The sequence below is a fragment of the Crocodylus porosus genome, unplaced genomic scaffold, assembly GCF_001723895.1.
Source record: "Crocodylus porosus isolate Cpor-Errol unplaced genomic scaffold, CroPor_comp1, whole genome shotgun sequence".
NCBI classification, from domain to species: Eukaryota; Metazoa; Chordata; order Crocodylia; family Crocodylidae; genus Crocodylus; species Crocodylus porosus.
This window is the reverse complement of record NW_017728931.1, coordinates 83,368,863-83,387,098: the sequence shown is the minus strand read 5'-3', so window position 1 is coordinate 83,387,098 and position 18,236 is coordinate 83,368,863. Positions and strand designations below refer to the sequence as shown.

The following is an 18,236-nucleotide window of genomic DNA, read 5'->3' as shown; positions in this document are numbered from 1 at the left end:
TGAAAAAATAAAGAAGGAATTGTTCAACACGTGGATGAATATGACGTTTCAGGAAGAAATCAACATGGCTTTGTCAAAGGGAAATCATGCTTCACCGACCTATTAGAGTTATTTGAGGGTGTCAGTAAGCAGGTGGATTAGGGTGATCCAGTTGACATAGTATATTTGGACTTCAAAAACGTTTTTGACAAGTTTTCATGTCAGAGGCTCTTAACTAAGGTAGTCACGGGATTATGAGAATATCCATTTGTGGATTAGAAATTAGCTTAAAGTTCTTTTTTACACAGAGTATAATTCAAGTGTGGTTGCCACTAGATGTTGTGGAAAGAAACTGACAGTTTAGCCAGATTCAAAAAGGGATTAGGCAAATTTGTGGAGGAAAGGAGCAGCAGCAGCTATTGAGCATGGCATTTAGGGATACAGCCTCTGAATTAAAATGCCCTAGACCTTAAATGCTGGAGGTTGCAAGTCAGAAGAACAGTGGGGGAAAAAACCCTGGTCATACCTGGTTCAGTCTCCCCTTCAGCATCCGCTCTGCCACTGCATGACATAGGATACTGGGCAAGATGAACCTATGTTCTTAACCCAGTAAATGGCAGTTTTTAAGTTTTTAAGGTGATCAGAAAGAGCTAGTATGGATTCACAAAGAGCAAGTCATACTTGACCAACTTGATTTTCTTTATGGTAAAGTTACAGGCTTTGTGGATGAGTGGTGGATGTGATATACCTTAACTATAGCCAAACTTTTGACATTCTCTTTCATGAAATTCTCATGATAAACTAAGGAATCACCAACTAGACAGAAGTACTGTAAAGTGGATTCAAAATGGGTTGGTTTATCATGCTCAATGAGTAATCATTAGTGGCTCTTTGTGTAGTTGGGAGGAAGTAGCAAGTGAAGTTCCCCAGAATCTGTCTTGGAGCCAGTATTGTTTAACGTCTTCTTAAATGATTTGAGGAATGGGATTCAAGTGCACACTTAGCACATTTGCAGATGACATTAAATTAACTCCAAAGGGTGGAGTTGCAGTCACTCCAGAGCAGTGTTTTTCAATTTGTGGTCCATGGTCCCCTGGGGTCTTGTAGACTATGTTTAAGGGGTCCTTAAAAGATGGCTGTGTTCAATCAAAAGTATGTGAATACTCATGCTTTCAATTCAAAGAGGCCTGCACCTCCATTTGAAATTTGCAAAGGATCTGCACCTCCATTTGAAATTTTGAGGGATCCACAAATGAAAAAACGGTTGAAAGCCACTGGTCTAGAGGGAAGTTAAGATCCAAAATGACATGGGTAGACTGGAGACCTGGTCTGATCACAATCAGTTGAAACTGAACAAGGACAAGTGCAAAGTCCTGCACTTGGGATGAAATAATTATGTGCCTAAGTACAGACTTGGGGAGTGATTGGTTAGGCTACAGTGCTGCAGAGAAGGACCTAGGGGTTACGGTGGAACATTATCTAGTTATGAGCCAAATGTGCTCTTGTTGCAAAAGGAGAAAAGAAAAAAGCCATTATATTAACAGAAATGTTACTTGCACTTGCAAAGCAAGGGAAGTGATTTTGCCTCTCTCTTTAGCACTGGTGAGTCCTCATCTGCAGTACTGCCAGTTTGGGGCCCTACTCTTCAAGAAAGGTGTGGACAATTGGAAAGAGTCTGTGGAAAGTAACAAAATTTAAAAAAAGTCCTGGAAAACATTACTTATGTGGAAAGGTCTCAGGACTAGGGTTATTTATTTAGTCTGGAGAGGTGAAGACAGAAGGTGGATTTGATAACAGACTTCAAATACCTGAAGGGGGATTATAGAAAGTGTGAAGATAGAGTATTCCTTGTGGCTGTCAGGAATAGAATTAGGAACAGTGGTCTCAAACTGCATTAGAGGAAGGTAAATTGGAGATTAAGAAGAAATTTCTCGCTGTGAGGGTGCTTAAATATTGGAATAGGCTACTTGGAGAAGCTGTGAAACCTTCGTTCCTGGAAATATTCAAGAGCAGCTTGGTCGGACACTTGATTGACATCCTTCAGTCAGGGAAAGAGGCTAGACCAGATGACTTCTTGAGGTCTTTCCAGCCCAACTTTCCTATGATCTTTTATAGCTTTATTATACATTGAGTAACTATAGAAACTAATCTGATTCTAATAATTTCACAAGAAAGCCAATCACCGATTGCCACGCAGATCCAAGCAAGTGTTTCTTATTTCAGTACTTTGGTATGTGTACCAATTAGCTATCTCTTACTGTTGAACCTTCCTTCAAGCCTCCCCATCTTCTAGGATGATGTGCCAGTTGATTTACCATCCTACCTAGTATAATCTGCAAGGGCCTTCAAACTTCCTGGTATTGGCAACCCAGCCAAGCATGGTCACCTTCAAGAAAGAGAGAGGAAACTGATTAGAAGCTGAGACCACACTGAACTAAGGAGAAGGGATGTGAAAGGGGAGGAAGGACTTCCAGAAGCTGAGGCCCTGTTGAGCGAAGGTTTTTGATAAAGCCTTAGTAAGACAGCATCGGGGTACAGGGCTGCTAGTCTGTCCAGCATCTATAGTGCTGCTGGGGTTTATAACTACCTCCTGGTAGCCTGGAATATCAACACACTCAGTCCTTTTTTAGTCTCCAATCATATGCAAAGTTCATATGAACATCTTATGCATAAGTTGTATTTGAAATTCTTTGAGCTAACATATTTTTATGGTATTGCCGTACACATTTTTGGTGAAGATTTTAATGCATGCTGTTTTTCTGATAGTGGATCTTCATAATACTACAATCTTCATAATACTACAAAATCTGAGGTATTTGGCAAAATTTTCAGGGGGGCCTACTATACAACCTACTCAAATTTGCAAATGCAGAATTGCATCTAGGAATTAATGTAATGTAAATGTAAGACTGTCTGGAGTCTCATGAAAAGATGACCCAAAGATTATGATCGTTAAGAATTGGACAGGACTGAGTCAAAGGGAGAGAGAAAGCAGAACATATTTGCACTATTCTTTCCTGCAGTGTCTCATTTTTTGTTCTGCCCAGGCTAGCTTCTCAGAGAGGTCCAACATCCCTGATCTTGTGGCCTCCCTTTTCTTTTCCCATTCAAGTTATTTTTAAAATTATACAGATTTTTCTTTTCCCTACCACTTCTTTTCTAAAAAAGCTACCAGAGTTAGGCTTGTTATATCACTTTTTGAAAGTAAGAGCCTGTGGCTTCATATAATTTTTAGCATTGTTAAAAATTTTCATAGCCTTTGCAAATCTGTCCTTTTTTGCTTTATAGACAACCACTAGACACAAAGTACTTGTTATGGAATTTTGTCCTTGTGGGAGCTTATACACGGTTTTAGAGGAGCCATCTAATGCCTATGGACTTCCAGAATCTGAATTCTTAATTGTTCTGAGAGATGTTGGTATGTGGGATTTCAACCTTTTAAACTTAGTTTAATTTGTTCCCTTGCCTAGTTTAGAATTGTACCATTCAGATTCTTAGCCTGATTTCTAATTGTTTAAGAATGTGAATGTTGTTGTATCGAATCATTGCATTCTTTTTATCTGCAACAACAATTGTAGTTGCATTAATAAACTATTTATGCATTTTTTAATTATTTTATGCTGTTTATTTTTCCTTTACTGAGCTGTCATCTTATAACACATAATCACAAAAAAAGTACTGGTGAAGTAGGGAGGACCACCAGTGACTCCTGGCTGTAACTGTAGAAAAGCTGACAATTGAGAAATGTCTGTTTTAACTGTTGAGTGCATAAAAGGCTAATGAGAAAACCAGCTGCTACTTCTTGGTTCCTATATTGTGGATCTTTCTTTGGGAAGAGAGTAAGATCTGGTACAGGTCAATTTTTACTTGGAATAGCAGAAGAATATGGTTTTACAGGAAAGATATTTTTGAGAACAAGGCATTGTAATGATCTGTTTTAAGGTGAAGTAGTAACATGGATCATCTGAATGTTCTGTTGTATATCCATGCAAATTTTAGTAGCAGTAGTATTCTGTACTGTTCTTTGTCCCACTGATTAAAAAAAATAGGATACAAAAATGTACATTCTTCAGTGGTATTTTAGTGTGCATTCTGTCTTTGATGTGCATATTAAGTTATATATACCTTTGCATTTAAGTGGCTGGGATGAATCATCTCCGTGAGAATGGAATAGTGCACCGTGATATAAAACCAGGCAATATAATGCGCGTTGTAGGTGAAGAGGGCCATTCTGTTTACAAACTGACAGATTTTGGAGCTGCTAGAGAATTAGAAGATGATGAACAATTTGTTTCCCTCTATGGCACAGAAGAATATTTGGTAAGCCATTTAATTTTATCTTTCATTTGAAGAATGTGTTGAATTCATCTCTTGGTGAAGATCTGAGGCAGAATTCTAGTTAGAAATTCATTTTCCAATGCCAAGTTCTTTACCTTATTGGTTTTTATGACATTCTACTTCTGTCATCTTATTGTAATGCCTGTTCTCTCCTGACGTAGAGAGCAAGAATCTTGAGGTCATTTCCTGAATTAGCTTTTCCACATTCAATGCAAAATGAAGAAAATCCATATACTGTTTTACTCAAATAAAGGCGAGGGTTCTTTTCCCAGTCATCATGAAAAAAGAAAAGGAAAAAAAAAGCTCCGTGTCTCATATTTGCATAGTAGCAAACCTCCTTGTTAAATGCATTGGCTATCGTTAACTGCTGCTAGAAACAGCATGCATTCAGTCACAGAAACCAACTATAAAGTTGATTAAATGCAGCCTGTGCTGAGCATGCCCATAGAAGACATGGCCCATATTGGGCAAACACACTGGGAACCAACCACAGGGACAGGTTAGTGTAGCCCATCTGAATAAGATGTAGTGCTGATTGTGCTCATTCCCCCTCAGCACCAACTCTTTTCCAAGTCGACATGAACCACTATATTGAATATACTTTGACTTCCTCCTCACTCCCACAGCTGAGCTACACCTTTCTTTCCCAGTTCCAGTTATTCCTGTTTCTTCACCAGTGTTTCTTAAATGTCTGGCAAACATCACCAGACTTCTGTGTACCTGAGAGGCTCTGTTGTCCACTCTCAACCTGATGCATATGATTAGTATGGCCCTGCCTGCCCTCTATGGGATGGAGAATGGACTAGGCAGCATTGCAGCTCATCTGCGTATACATTTTTGGAGGGTCCCAGGACTTGTGAAAAGAACACCCAATTTGTCATGAGTGGGAGGCTATTTAGCACATGGATCGTTTGTTGTGGGTATCTGGAGTACACACACATACTGAGCAGTGGTGGCCTGTAGGATCACCATGCTCGGAAACTGTTGACTCTCCTGGGGCCCAGCCCAATGTACTATATGATATGCCATGCCTTTTGATTCTGGACTGATGTCATGCACAGTTTGTACTACATACAAGTAGGTACAAAAGTGCTGCTTAAAAGTGTGTTTATGGAGTACCTGTGCTGAAGTTTGCAGTGGTCAGAGTCAGGCCACAGCAGTCTCCTCTTCCCCTCTGCAGTTTCTGCTCTCTTCTCTGTTCCTTCCCAACTTCCACATTGTGGTTGGGGAAGGAACAGAGCCTGAGCAGGATCTGACAGTAAGGGGGAGGGGGCAGGAAGGCTGCAGGGGGAAGAAGTTGGGGGACAGAGAGCAAGGGGCCCATCTGACTCCCTATCAACCACTATTTTCCCTGCTGTAGCAGTGGGAAGGCCATAAATTTGAGACAACACTTAAATAAGTAGATGCTACACCTGGAAAATTGTAACTTTTTTATATGTAGAATATAATTATTGGGTTTGCCTCGTATTCAAGTAAATACAGTAGATTTAAAATTCCCTTTCCTCTGAGTATCTGTATATTTTAAATGTTCTCTTGCACTGTTTGGTAATGCCCAGGTATCATTGAGATTTACCTGACTAGTATTTATATTGAAAAAACCAAGAGGAAGTTGCTTACAATTGGGAATTACATTCTGAACAGTAGGGAGATCAGTTTAGTGAAAGCAAATGTATTTTTGCAGAAAGGCAAAAAAGAAAATTGTTTCTTCTTTTACAGTTCACATGACCTCATTGAATGCTAGTACTGTAATAAATGTTCTTAAAGCCCTCTTTTTCTGTGTCTCTGCTCAATGCATTTTTAGAAGAAATATTAATTTTCCTAGTGTTTCTCTCCTTTTGTTTTGCTTTCATCCCATAAACTGGAATTTAATCTGAATTTTCTATTCTGATTTTCTGTATAATAGAGAGCTGCTATACAGTTGCTGGTGTTTACTGAACATTTTTTGTAGTGCTTGTATTGAAAAGCTTATGTACATTCAACCTCACAAACTAACTTTCTTTTTTGATGAAAGAGGTGCTTATGGTGTTATGGTGGTTCAGATATCAGTGTTTTATAATTATTCACAAAGCAATTAATTCTCAGTTACTTTACCTATTTTTCTCTCAAGCACCCTGATATGTATGAGCGAGCTGTGTTAAGGAAAGAACATCAGAAAAAATACAGAGCAACAGTTGATCTATGGAGCATAGGGGTGACATTTTACCATGCTGCAACAGGGAGTTTACCATTCCGACCTTTTGAAGGACCTCGGAGAAACAAGGAAGTGATGTAGGTAATTTAGAGGGAGAATTGTGTCTCTTCATAAATTAAGTATGCCAATAAAGAACAAGCAATATTTTATTTATAATATATAATATTCCCTGAAAGACATATTTAATATTTAGTAAGGTTTAATGTATGACACACTAGGACCTAAAGTTTTGTGGCAGAATCTCCAGAAATTTATGACACTGCTTTTCGGTCTCATTCCTTCAGTGCTGTCTTTCCTATCCCCTACTCCAAGTATAATTTATTTTGATATTTAGTATATTTTGCACTGTCCAAAATATTTTTAGTGTCTCAAAACCTCACTGACAGCTTTTGCTTTCAAATCTGCAGTTCTCTTCCTGAGGACCAAACTTCAACCTTCCACTGAGGCTCCTTCATTTCAGAAGAATCAGGGGCTGCCTATACATGTACTTGGGGGTGGGGGTGAGAAGGCATTTTAATTGGAGTGATTCTCAGAGAGCCACTCTAATTAAAACACCTCACCATCATGTGTATTAAGCCCCTGCAGTTCTAAAAATGGCCATGGGTGCTTTATCTAAACTTCATTCGACAAGGTTTAGATAGTGCCCTAGAAGCCATTTTTAAATATACAGGGGCTTATTTACATGACTGTGACCTCATGCTGGAGCATTCCAATTGGGACGTGGAGCAGACTTGATTGAACGAGTCTGCTTTGATACATTCTAATTAGAATGCAAATCAGCATAGGTATAGGTAGCCAAGATGCCCATGGTGCCATCTTTGGTGCACCTTCTAGACCCAGTGTGCGTCAGCTCTGAATATTCCATAACAAAGTCATTTTTAATACTGGTTAAATTTTCTGTAAGCCTGGAGTTTGTTCTAATGAAGCATCAGAAATGATATTTCCAGGCATTAGCCAGCTCCTGTCATACTTTGCAAATCCAGCACTGCAGACAGAGCTGCACTCTGAATGGATGGAGTTTGCTCATTCTTATTCTCATGCTTAGGCTTTGCACAAAATAGTGCAGTGGGAATACAGGGAGAAACTCTTTGAGGACCACAGATGGAGATTAAGTGTCTTCAGTCATTGACCATCCTGGCACCAACCTATTTGCCTAACAAGTTCAGCTATAGTGACCCTTCTGGAGTATGAATCCTATTCCAGGAAACATTATTTGATTATTCTGTATCTGATTTCCCTTCCCAAAGAAATAGGTTCACACACATTCCATGAGCTGCCCTTTATTCCTACCAGTTCAAGTCCTTACGTCTGGGGTTCTTGCTGGCAATGAAATCGAATGGCAATTCTTTTTTCCTTTATAGCCTTTGCTGCAGTAACCTGCAGAGCATTAGGGGTGCAGCTGGCCACAACACATACTGCTATTCAAAAGGAGTGAGACTGGCTGACTGCACCCAGTGAGGTATCAGTGGGGAAAGCATATCTCAAAGAATCACAGTTAGTGTAGGGAAGGGTAAGCAACCTGTCTTTCCAACAACAGATGGCTTCCCTGTTGAATATGTCAAATAAAGATGGAATTTAGAGCACCTGGGGAGAGGCCAAATGGGACTTCTGGTATTCAAGAAAACATAGGAGCTACTTGGGGCATTCAACAAGTTGTAAGGCTTCTGATGCAGGGAAGACAGTGTGTCTTCTTGCCTCTCCCCTGCTTGTCATATGATTTTTAGGAATAAATTGGAGTAAGACTTACTATATTTTTTTAAATGATAATGTTATATTCATTTACATGTAGTTATCTCCAACTTAAAAATCAGCAATTAAGCAATAACATTTATACAGCTGCATAATTGAAATATATACAGTCTTTCTATGCATGTACTATGGTTGGGGTTTTTTTAGGCCAACCTTGACAGCTAAAAGTAATTGTTTCTGATGTCAGTTTGCTCTTTAAATTTCCTTTTCCTTTCTTTTCTATAGAACTGCATGCAGTTTAAGGAAACTCCTCCCTTTGCTTTCATACTTTCTACTTGGGATTGAAAAAATTGTGTATAAATGTATTGGCTATTTTATAGTTACTGTGACCTCTTAGAAGCAAGAGGTATTCTTTTCATCCAAAGCAACAGTTTTTTATTAGTATAATATTACCTCTTCCTTTGGAACCCTGCAAGGCCAGTACAATAAATGCCTGTAATGTGCTGACTTAAAATGATTTCTCTTCCTTAAGATAGTTTTACTTTTTTCTATCAAGGTCCTGAATTCCCCAAATATAGTACAGGAATATTATGTGTTTCATTTCATTCAGTGCTGGAAGTATTGTTTCAACACCATTCCTTCTCTGCCAGCCTGGAACTGCGGACTCCTATACATGTGCAGGGAGGCTGCTCTGATGCGCTGTAATTAATTGAATCTGCTGGAGTGTGGTAATTACTGCCTTCCAGCAGACTTCAGTGTCATGTGGATCAGCATCCCTGCACTGAAAAATGGGTGCGGGGCACTTTAAACTAAAGGTCGTTCGATGAACTTTAGTTCAAAGTGTCCTGCCACCATTTTTCAGTGCAGGGACTCTGATGCACATGATATTCTGAGCTGCGCTAATTAAAGTGTCCCTGCCATGTCTATAAACACCCTGAGACACTGACTGTTGCACTGCCACCGAGTTAGTGACCTAAGTCTTACATGAGTTCTACAGTTTTTCTTTACATTACAACAACCCATTAAAGGCTTAGCTTACTTGACCGATGTTTGGAGAGGAGTAATAAAGGATTGTGTATTATTTTTATACCATAGGTATAAAATTATCACTGGGAAGCCTTCTGGTGCTGTTTCCGGAGTGCAGAAAGCAGAAAATGGACCAATTGAGTGGAGTTGGGAGATGCCTATTTCCTGTAGCCTTTCTAAGTAAGTTTTTGAGCTTCATTTCTAACCAAATGTTTCACTGCTACCAGGAGGAGTCTTCCCTTGAGCTTCTCAAAATAGGATCTGTGGAACACCAGAACTCTGGCTCTTACCGTTCTTCTTTGAATTTTTATAGCAAGGCTATAAAATGCTCTTTTATCAGCTCATAGGATATAAATTGCTTACATCCATCCAAATGTTTCAATGGCTGTTCATGTACAAAGGAGCACTTGAGCATGCTGGAAAGGAGTAGTATACCCAACAGCTTGCCTGTGTAGAGGGAGAGAGGTATTAGTTTCCTCACCAGAGAAGAGGCTGCCATTTAGCTTGAACATACTGTTGTTCATCTAAAGCTCTGACTTGATTTACATCTTTCTGCTTGAATAATAAAGCAGAGACCCAAAGAGCTAGAAACAATATGCAGGATTTAAATGGGGGGAAAAGTTAGTTTAAAGATAGATAAATTACTTCAGGAAACAGCTATCATTACCAGCATTACCTTTCGTGTAGTATTTTTAGTGCTGGTTCCCCCTAGAATGTTATTACAACTTTTCTACTTATTGGTACACATGTAATAATGCAATATATATTTAAGGACACCCAGTACATGGCAAAAAATTACAACGTATGCATGCACACTCCCTCTCCCCTTTCATATTCCCCAACTGCAGGAGTCATGAAACTGGTGTAGGCATACACATTACAGCCAAAAGTTAAAGGAGAAACTGATAAGAGTTAGGTCAGAACAATCTGCTTTCAAATTACAAATTTACAAATTAATGTCCCATATCAACAGGGTACATAAGTGCACACACAAATTGAAGAATGTGAGTGTTTGCATTGACTTCAGTGTAGTAAATGGGATAAAAACTTTTTTGGCTTATTTACTTGTTTTATTTAAGTCAACATGATTACTCATATGTTTGAAGTTATGCACATGTACCTTGCTAAGTGAAAGCCTAATTTCCTATCTGAAGTTAGTTTTCTGTCTTTGAGTAATTGGAAAAGATGTTGTTCTAGAGATTCATTGTAAACAAAAGTCTAATTTGTATATTCCTTTTATTTCATGGAGTTATTAACATCTCTGGTGGTGTTATCTAATTCCATTTTCCTCATTTAAAAAGACTGAATTGTAGAGTTCACATAATTTTCTCTAAATTTTGTAGTAACCTTTTAATTCAGTGCTGTACCTAAACAAATAAGCTTTTCCTTGATATCAATTTTAAAACGTACATAAATAGAAGGGGGAAAATACAGCTAGTTCAAAATTGGGGTAACGTATAGAAACTATTAGCTATTAATGTGTCTGTTCTGTCGCTTTTGGTGGGATTCACAAATGTATTTTTATGCATTGTATATTTGCATGGAAAAATGCATTTAAGCAGAGTAATGTCTTTGATTATAATGAATTCACAGCATCTGTGGAATGGGTAAAGAAAACAAATGGGGAGAAAAGGAGGAATATTTTTTCATGCAAGCTTTCCCTTGTAACATTTTTTAGTTGTTAGGTTGCTAAATGAAAACAATTTTCAAGTATGTTTTTTTTGAGTTGATGTCCATATTGCATTTAAATATAGGTTGGGATCTGGATTTCAATACTAACACAATTTTATTTTTAGCCTTTGGGGCAGTTGAGGCTTTGACCACCAAATGTTTTACGGAGTTGGGGTTGTAATTCTCTCAAAATCTTGAAGAAAATGAAGTACATCTCGGAGGAGAGAACTAATTTGTTTCTCATGAATTAAATGAGATTTTTTAAATCTACACTGTTAAAGATGAACACATTTTAAAAAAACATTAATCTCAGTCAGTATATCAAGTCAAAGCCTATGTGTTAAGGACATATTACATCAAAAATAGTAGTGCGTATACATATAATACAGGTTGAAAATTGTTAAAGGGCCTGAATTACTTTAGCACAGCATCTATTTACTAAATGGTCTTGTATTTCTAAGCCCTTCCAGCCCTTGAAAATTTCAGTTATGGTGACTGTCTACTAGATTCTGCTTTGATCTGTGTACATACTTAGCATATATTATACATACGTATGCTTGTATGTGTCTGTGCAAGATGGTGACAGCTCAGTGACTCAAGATGCACTTTCTAGACCTGTGATCCTAAGGACAAATATAAGATTAGGTTTCCTATGACCAGAATAGCAAGCACTATAAACTTCCTAAACTGCCTGTTACTGTTATTCCAAATATCAAAGGCAAAATATTTGGTACTCAGATCTGAGAAAAGTAGATGTAGCATGAAGGGTTTGTAGTCAGAAAAAGAGTATACAGTATTGTTGAAGGAAGCTGTCAAACAGTAAAGGAGAAGAATTGGGTAGAATTTCTCAGAGTCCCCAAAAGTGGCATACTTATGGCATGTCCAGAAAAAAGCCTAATGCAGTGTCAGGAGGTGAAATGTTCTAAATGATGCTGGTTTTTTTTTAAATGTAATTGCAGGGGCCTACAAGTACTGCTCACACCTGTTCTTGCAAATATTCTTGAAGCAGATCAAGAAAAATGCTGGGGATTTGACCAGTTTTTTGCAGAGACAAGTGACATACTCCACCGAATAATAATTCATATCTTTTCACTACAGCAAATGTCCTTACACAAAATTTATATTCATAGCTACAATACGTAAGTAGTCTTCTCTTCATTGTTTCCGCTTCAGTCTCCTCCAAGCATAGAATAGTGGGAGCTCAGATAACCAGTATAACAAATTTAGTAATTTCACATGACATTTGTGCTACCAGAAGGGAAATGTGTGAAAATGCTGTTTTATGCTACAAACCTTATAAGGCCCTCGTATGTTAAGTAATATTTCTATTCCTGCATATGTGATGTTTATACATTTACATGGTGATTTTTGTTCTTGGCCCTTCCCATTTTGTTCTTTTATTATTATCTGTGATTCATTTGGTAAAGAAGTCCAAGTGATATGCTTCCAAAAGAACTCTTTGTAATGCTTCACCATTTACCCTTCGAAAGTTTTTCTCTCTCTCTTTTAATTTACTTTCCAGTGCTATTTGAATATGGGCTACCATTTTAAGTGCCCACAAAATATTGGTGCCATCAAAGAGCTAAAGTGAAGTCAGTCCTCTTGTGAAATCTTATAATCTAACTTTTTAAAATAGTGTGAAATTTCTGAAAATGGTTTATTTTATTTCATTGCATGTTTTCATGGAAGTGAATACAAAATTGTCAGATTAGCTCTTCTCTGACTGTATCTCCATCTGTTTCTTAAGTGAATCTCTTGGTATACTATGAATTTAAGGGATTGGAGAGCAAATAATATTTGTAAGTGTACAATACAAAGTATGTATCTCAGCTTCTGGGTGTCATGATGATCTTTTTCCTGGAAAAAAAAATCTCTAAATTGTCACGTTGCTACTTGAGAGACCACCTCTCTTCTTGTGCCTGCCACTGTGGCTCTCATTAGAGGCATTTGTGGTATGTCTTGATTTTAAAAGAGAGAGGCCTGGCAGTAAAGTGCTCTCAGAGTATGGACATACCAACAGATTATTTTGAGGTAGAAGAGATGTGGGGATTTCCCATGTGTCATCTGATCCATAGTAACTGCCTATGTGCATGTTCCTAACCTATAGTAAATTAAAATTGGCCTGTGGTTGCTTAGCACTATTTATTTATGTATTTATTTATTTAGTTTGTTTTTTACATAAAATTGGGTTTAACCCATTGCATTTTAGTGAATATCTTTTATTCCATAAGTGTGTTTCTTACAGAGCTGCTATATTTCATGAATTGGTCTACAAACAGACAAAAATAATTTCTCAGAATCAAGAACTGATCTTTGAAGGTCGCCGTTTAGTATTAGATCCTGGCAGGTTGGCACAGCACTTCCCCAGAACCACCGAAGAAAATCCCATATTTGTTGTAAGCAGGGAGTCTGTGAATATCGTAGGATTAATCTATGAAGCAGGTAGATTGAAATCTTTTCTTTCTGTTATGTAATTACCTGAAAACTATGTTTAGTTTTTTCTTTTAAAATAGTTTTAATTACTTACTATTTTTGACATCTGAATGGAAAAAGTGAATTTTAGAATTTCAAAAATAGGAGCCTAAATTTATGTTCCTAAATTCACATTTCAGCATGTGCATACTAAGAGGCCTGAGTTTTTCAAAACTGCTGGGCATCCAAAGCACTCTCTTGATATCACTGCATGTTGCTGGCTACTGAGCATTTTGACAAATGAGGCCGTTTATTGAAATACCTAAAAATGGACTTAGAAATCTCATGCTCCACCAGAAAATGTCCTGTTACCAAGCAGATTTATAGTGAGGATTTTTGCTCTACATGGAACTCTAAAATTCTTCTTTAAAGTATATCCTCCCCAGCAGCATCTTGGGTGATGAGGAACAATAGTAATAAGCTGATAGGTTTGGGTTTGAAATCAGGAGGCAATATTTTATGGTTGGGGTGGCCGGAATCTGGAACCAACTTCCTAGGGAGGTAGTCCTCGCCACTACCTTGGGCAAATTCAAAAAGAGGTTAGATGATCACCTGTCTAGGGTCTTGTGAACCCAACATTCATTCCTGCCTGTGGCAGGGGGTCAGGCTACATGATCTATTCAGGTCCCTCCTGACCCTAGCTACTATGAAACTATATAAAAAAATGAAAAGGATTTTCAAAATGATGCTTGAAATCCTGTATCTTTTTTCTAGTTTTTAAAGAATATTTGGTAATTCAAGTATTTTTCCAATGTTTAGTCCTTGTTATTTGCTATCATAATTAATTTTTATTTAAATTTTAGATGGTAGAGATTGGGAAAGGTAATTTGTGTTTCCTGCTTCCTTCTCTGAGACGGTTCAGTTTTACTAAACTCACAAAAGAAAGGTTTCTTGAACACAATATGTATTTTGTATTTACTGTTGAATTAAAGACTTAATACATGTTATGGAATTAATACATTTTCACTGCTTATGTATTACAGTTTTACTTCCTAAAGTACCTCCACGGTATGACTTAGATGGTGATGCCAGTATGGCTAAAGTGAGTATGTAATTAGAACTGGAATTAAATTACTATCTCAAATCAACTAAAGATATCTAATGACAATATAAATAATATCAGTAGGCTTAGTTTTTGCAGTGGGCATTCCTTTTATAAGTGTTAGTGATGGCATTAGTTGACAGAAAAATATTTTTTTCTTCTGTCATTTGGTACTGTATTCAATTAAAACAAGACATTTTTCTATCATAGGAAAGTAGTTCTGGAAGGGACCCAATGTAGTCCAGCAATCTGCTCAAGGCAGAATCATCCCTGACTAAATCATCCCAACCAAGTGTTTGTCCAACCTTCTCTTCAAATTTGCAAGGATGGAGATTCTACAATTTGTCTAAGTGGCCTGTTCCAAGGCTTGATCACCCTCTTAGTCAGAAAGTTCCTCCTAATATCCAACCTAAGTTTTCTCTGCTGAACCTGGAGGCCATTGTTCCTAGTCATGTCCCCTGTGGCCATAATTATACACTTTGAAGGAGAAAAGCATTACCAGATTATAAGTGCTGTGTATCATTATTACTAGTGTTCTTTATTTTGACTTTTCCTTAGAGAAAAATTACAGTGCTTTATAAATTAAGGACCAAATCTAGAATTCGTTGTTCAAACAAAATTCCCATTGAAATCAATAGTCCTTTTGTCTTTAAAAAAAACAAACAAAAAAACTAAGATTTTATAAATAGAGATCTGTAATGGAATTACACTATTTGTATTCATTTATGTCGGGGAAAAATGTGTCCCTACAAACCACCTCTGGTTTTAATAAATTTATACTGCAATTTATTTTGTATATATTTTAGACTATAATAAAAATAACTGGAAGTTAAGGTTATTTCATGTGGCATACCATACCAGTTATATATATATAGCTGGTAATAATTGAATGTTTGAGAGAGATCCATTGAGGTGATGGTCTTTCAATAGTCCAGTATGCCAAATGAAATCACCTTAACTTCCAGTTATTTTTATTTCATTAAATTATGTAGCTCTTACATAAACTGAATTTTAAGAATGCCCTAAAAGCTGTATAATTTTAATTGAAGTTCTTAATCTGAAAAGTTCTGATCTTTGTTTATAGAATAAATATTCAGAATAAAAATTAAATTCCCCCAGAAATATATAAGTACATAATTCAGTGCTTAAGTGTTTATGTATGGCTGCAAGGAATATACACACAAGGTTAGCTGAAAACTATTGTAGATAGTGTCCTTTCCTGTGATGATAATTAACTTAAGACAGAATAAGAGTTCCCTTTTCTGTGGAGAGTGTATTTTTCTCCTGTAGAGTTTCTGAGACTCTCCACCTTAGACAAAAGCTTCATAAGAGAAAGGTAGTGGCAACTCCACTTTTGGTCCTTGTTCTGTGCCTGTTGCATGTAGGTATCTCCTATTGACTTCACAGAGAATTGCTTTATAGGGTGTCTGCTTAATTTGCACACAGAAAGCTGTCTCTTTGTATCTCTCAAAGTATTCAGGAGGGGGAACAGGCAAGTAATTTCCCCTGAAAATCTCTTAATATTTTAGTGCAGACATTTGAAATGGTATCAATGTATTATCCATGATAAAACTAGAAAGTTATGATTGCTAACATTAACTTTTTCTGTTAAACATGTTTTAAATTAGCCTCTTTGTGGAATTTAAAAAAAACCAACAGCCTGTATGCAGGACTGGGTGGTAGCAAAAATGTAGGAGTCTAGGCCTACAATTTTGAAAATGTAGTATTTTATCATTTTCTGGATTGCTAAACTGCTAAATAAATTAGCCTGTAACTTTCTAGAAAATTAAATCTGAACCCCAAGAAAAGTGGTGTCATTCTTGGTTATGATAGACTTTTTCTTGTCCCTAACAAAGCGATTGGAAAAGCCATTATCACTTTAACTAATATAATGATTAAATTGTTATTTCTCCACCAATTTACTGGCAAATTTTGTGCTACCAACTTCATGTTATAATTTTTTCAACTGTTAATCATTGTTATTTTGTTATGATTCACTGACTTAAATTGTAAAGTTGTGAATGCTGAATTAGTACTTATATTTTTATTTTTCAAACAGGCAATAACAGGTGTTGTATGCTATGCCTCTAGAATTGCCAGTGCTTTGTTGCTTTACCAGGAATTGATGCGAAAAGGAATAAGGTGGCTAATGTAAGTGACTGTTTGACTTAATGTTGCCAAGCATGGTTTCTTTGCCAGACTTGATTGGGTTGTGCATAGCTGCCAGATTACCCTTCAGGCAGGGGAGTGAACTTAGGCCTATCCTGTGCAGCAAGGAATATAAGATTCACTGGTGACAGGGGAGAATTCAGGAAGGAGCATGGCTGGCGGATAGTTTAGGCCAGGGTTTCAACCTTTTTTAAGGACTGTACCCCCTTTCAGATGGGGAAGGGGAGGGTGCTAATGGCAGGGCTGGCTGGATGCAAAGCTGTTGGCATGCGGGAAAGTGGTGGCGCTGATGTGGACTAATGAATGGTGGGGGGCAGGGAGCTCAAACGCAGCAGGCACTGCCACCATTCACCACTCCACACTGCTGCTGTGCACCACTTCCCCGCACCACCACACATCCCAAGTACCCCCAGAGGATTGTGTACCCCCGGTTGACAACCCCTGGTTTAGGCACTTAGCTGGGAAGGGGAATGTTGAGTTCCAGTCTCTCTTCCTTTCATAATTTCTGCATTTTTGTGCAATGAACATTAAGTGTTAATTACAGAAACACTCGTGGGCTCAGGGACTAGGACTTAGTATTGACCCTCTTGCTTGCCTATGTATTAAGCTATGGGGTCATTCTCCCTTTTGCTTACTCACTTTTTGCCCCCCTAAATCCTGTGTTCCTTTCTGCACAGTAAAACAACTCCTGCAGGAGGGGTGGAGAGTTGAGCTTGTAACACAATGATTAGGGCACTCCTCTGGGAAGTAGGGAGATGTGAGTTTAACCCCTTCCATCTGAGGATGGAATTGAACCTGTATCTCCCACTTGCTTAGAAAGTACTCTAACCAGTAGGGCAAGTTAGAGGCTGGATACCACCCTCCTTCTGTCTGACTTTGTTTTATAAGAAAATGATAAGTCTTGTTCAGTACTTTAAAAGAACAGATATACATATGTAGGGGTGCACCAATAGATTTTTTGGACCTATACCAGTGGGCAATTTTTAACAAGCCTATCAGCTGATACCGATCTGATTGCCAATATGCAGCCCTGCAGTGTGAAGACCAGCATCCAGCTGGTAAGTCTGTTGTGGGGAGATGGAAGGGGCATGGGGAGGCAGATAGAGGGCCCCACAGTGAGGGAGGGAGTGGGGCAGGGGCAGGTGCTGCACGGGCAGGGCGGGGCATGGGACGGAGCTGCGAGCACCTTGTCTAGGGCACATGGGGAGAGGAGGGGAGGTGTGGCTCCCAGCACTCTGCACACCCTGGGGGGGGCTTGTGCCCCTGCATTCACGCGCAGGGCAGGCTCCTGCTATGGGCTGGGGCCAGGGCTGTGCTGGGCTCTTCCTGGCAGGGGGTTGGGCTGGGCTGCACTCAGAACAGGCGGTGGCAGTGCTGGTAGTAGGGGCTACTGGAGGGGGCTGCAGCCACCCCAGAATTTGCCATATCAGTGCTGCCACTGCCCACCCCAAGATCAACTCAGCCCAGCCCCCCACAATGGGAAGAGCTCAGCACAGCGCCAGTCCCAGCCCACAGAGGCAGCCCACCCTTGCCCCATGCTCAGATCCAGGAACACTCCCCCCCCCTCCTCCATGCCTTCCCAGGGTATGCATAGCTGTGGGAGCTCCTGTGCCACCCAGATGAGCCATTTGCAGCTGTGTCCTGCACCCCAGCTGTGCA

At 38.6% G+C, this 18,236-nt stretch overlaps 1 protein-coding gene across 2 annotated transcripts in view; it reads left to right on the top strand.

The window, feature by feature from the left end:
* The window catches only part of TBK1 (TANK binding kinase 1), a 43,667-nt gene that overhangs the window by 7,163 nt on the left and 18,268 nt on the right, over nucleotides 1-18,236 (top strand). For both annotated transcript variants that reach the window (XM_019543296.1, XM_019543295.1), the window contains exons 4-11: nucleotides 3,268-3,397; nucleotides 4,118-4,299; nucleotides 6,425-6,585; nucleotides 9,293-9,403; nucleotides 11,854-12,033; nucleotides 13,140-13,336; nucleotides 14,350-14,408; nucleotides 16,468-16,559. In XM_019543296.1, the coding sequence (XP_019398841.1) occupies nucleotides 3,268-3,397; nucleotides 4,118-4,299; nucleotides 6,425-6,585; nucleotides 9,293-9,403; nucleotides 11,854-12,033; nucleotides 13,140-13,336; nucleotides 14,350-14,408; nucleotides 16,468-16,559 (1,112 nt within the window). The remainder of the gene's footprint in view (nucleotides 1-3,267; nucleotides 3,398-4,117; nucleotides 4,300-6,424; nucleotides 6,586-9,292; nucleotides 9,404-11,853; nucleotides 12,034-13,139; nucleotides 13,337-14,349; nucleotides 14,409-16,467; nucleotides 16,560-18,236) is intronic.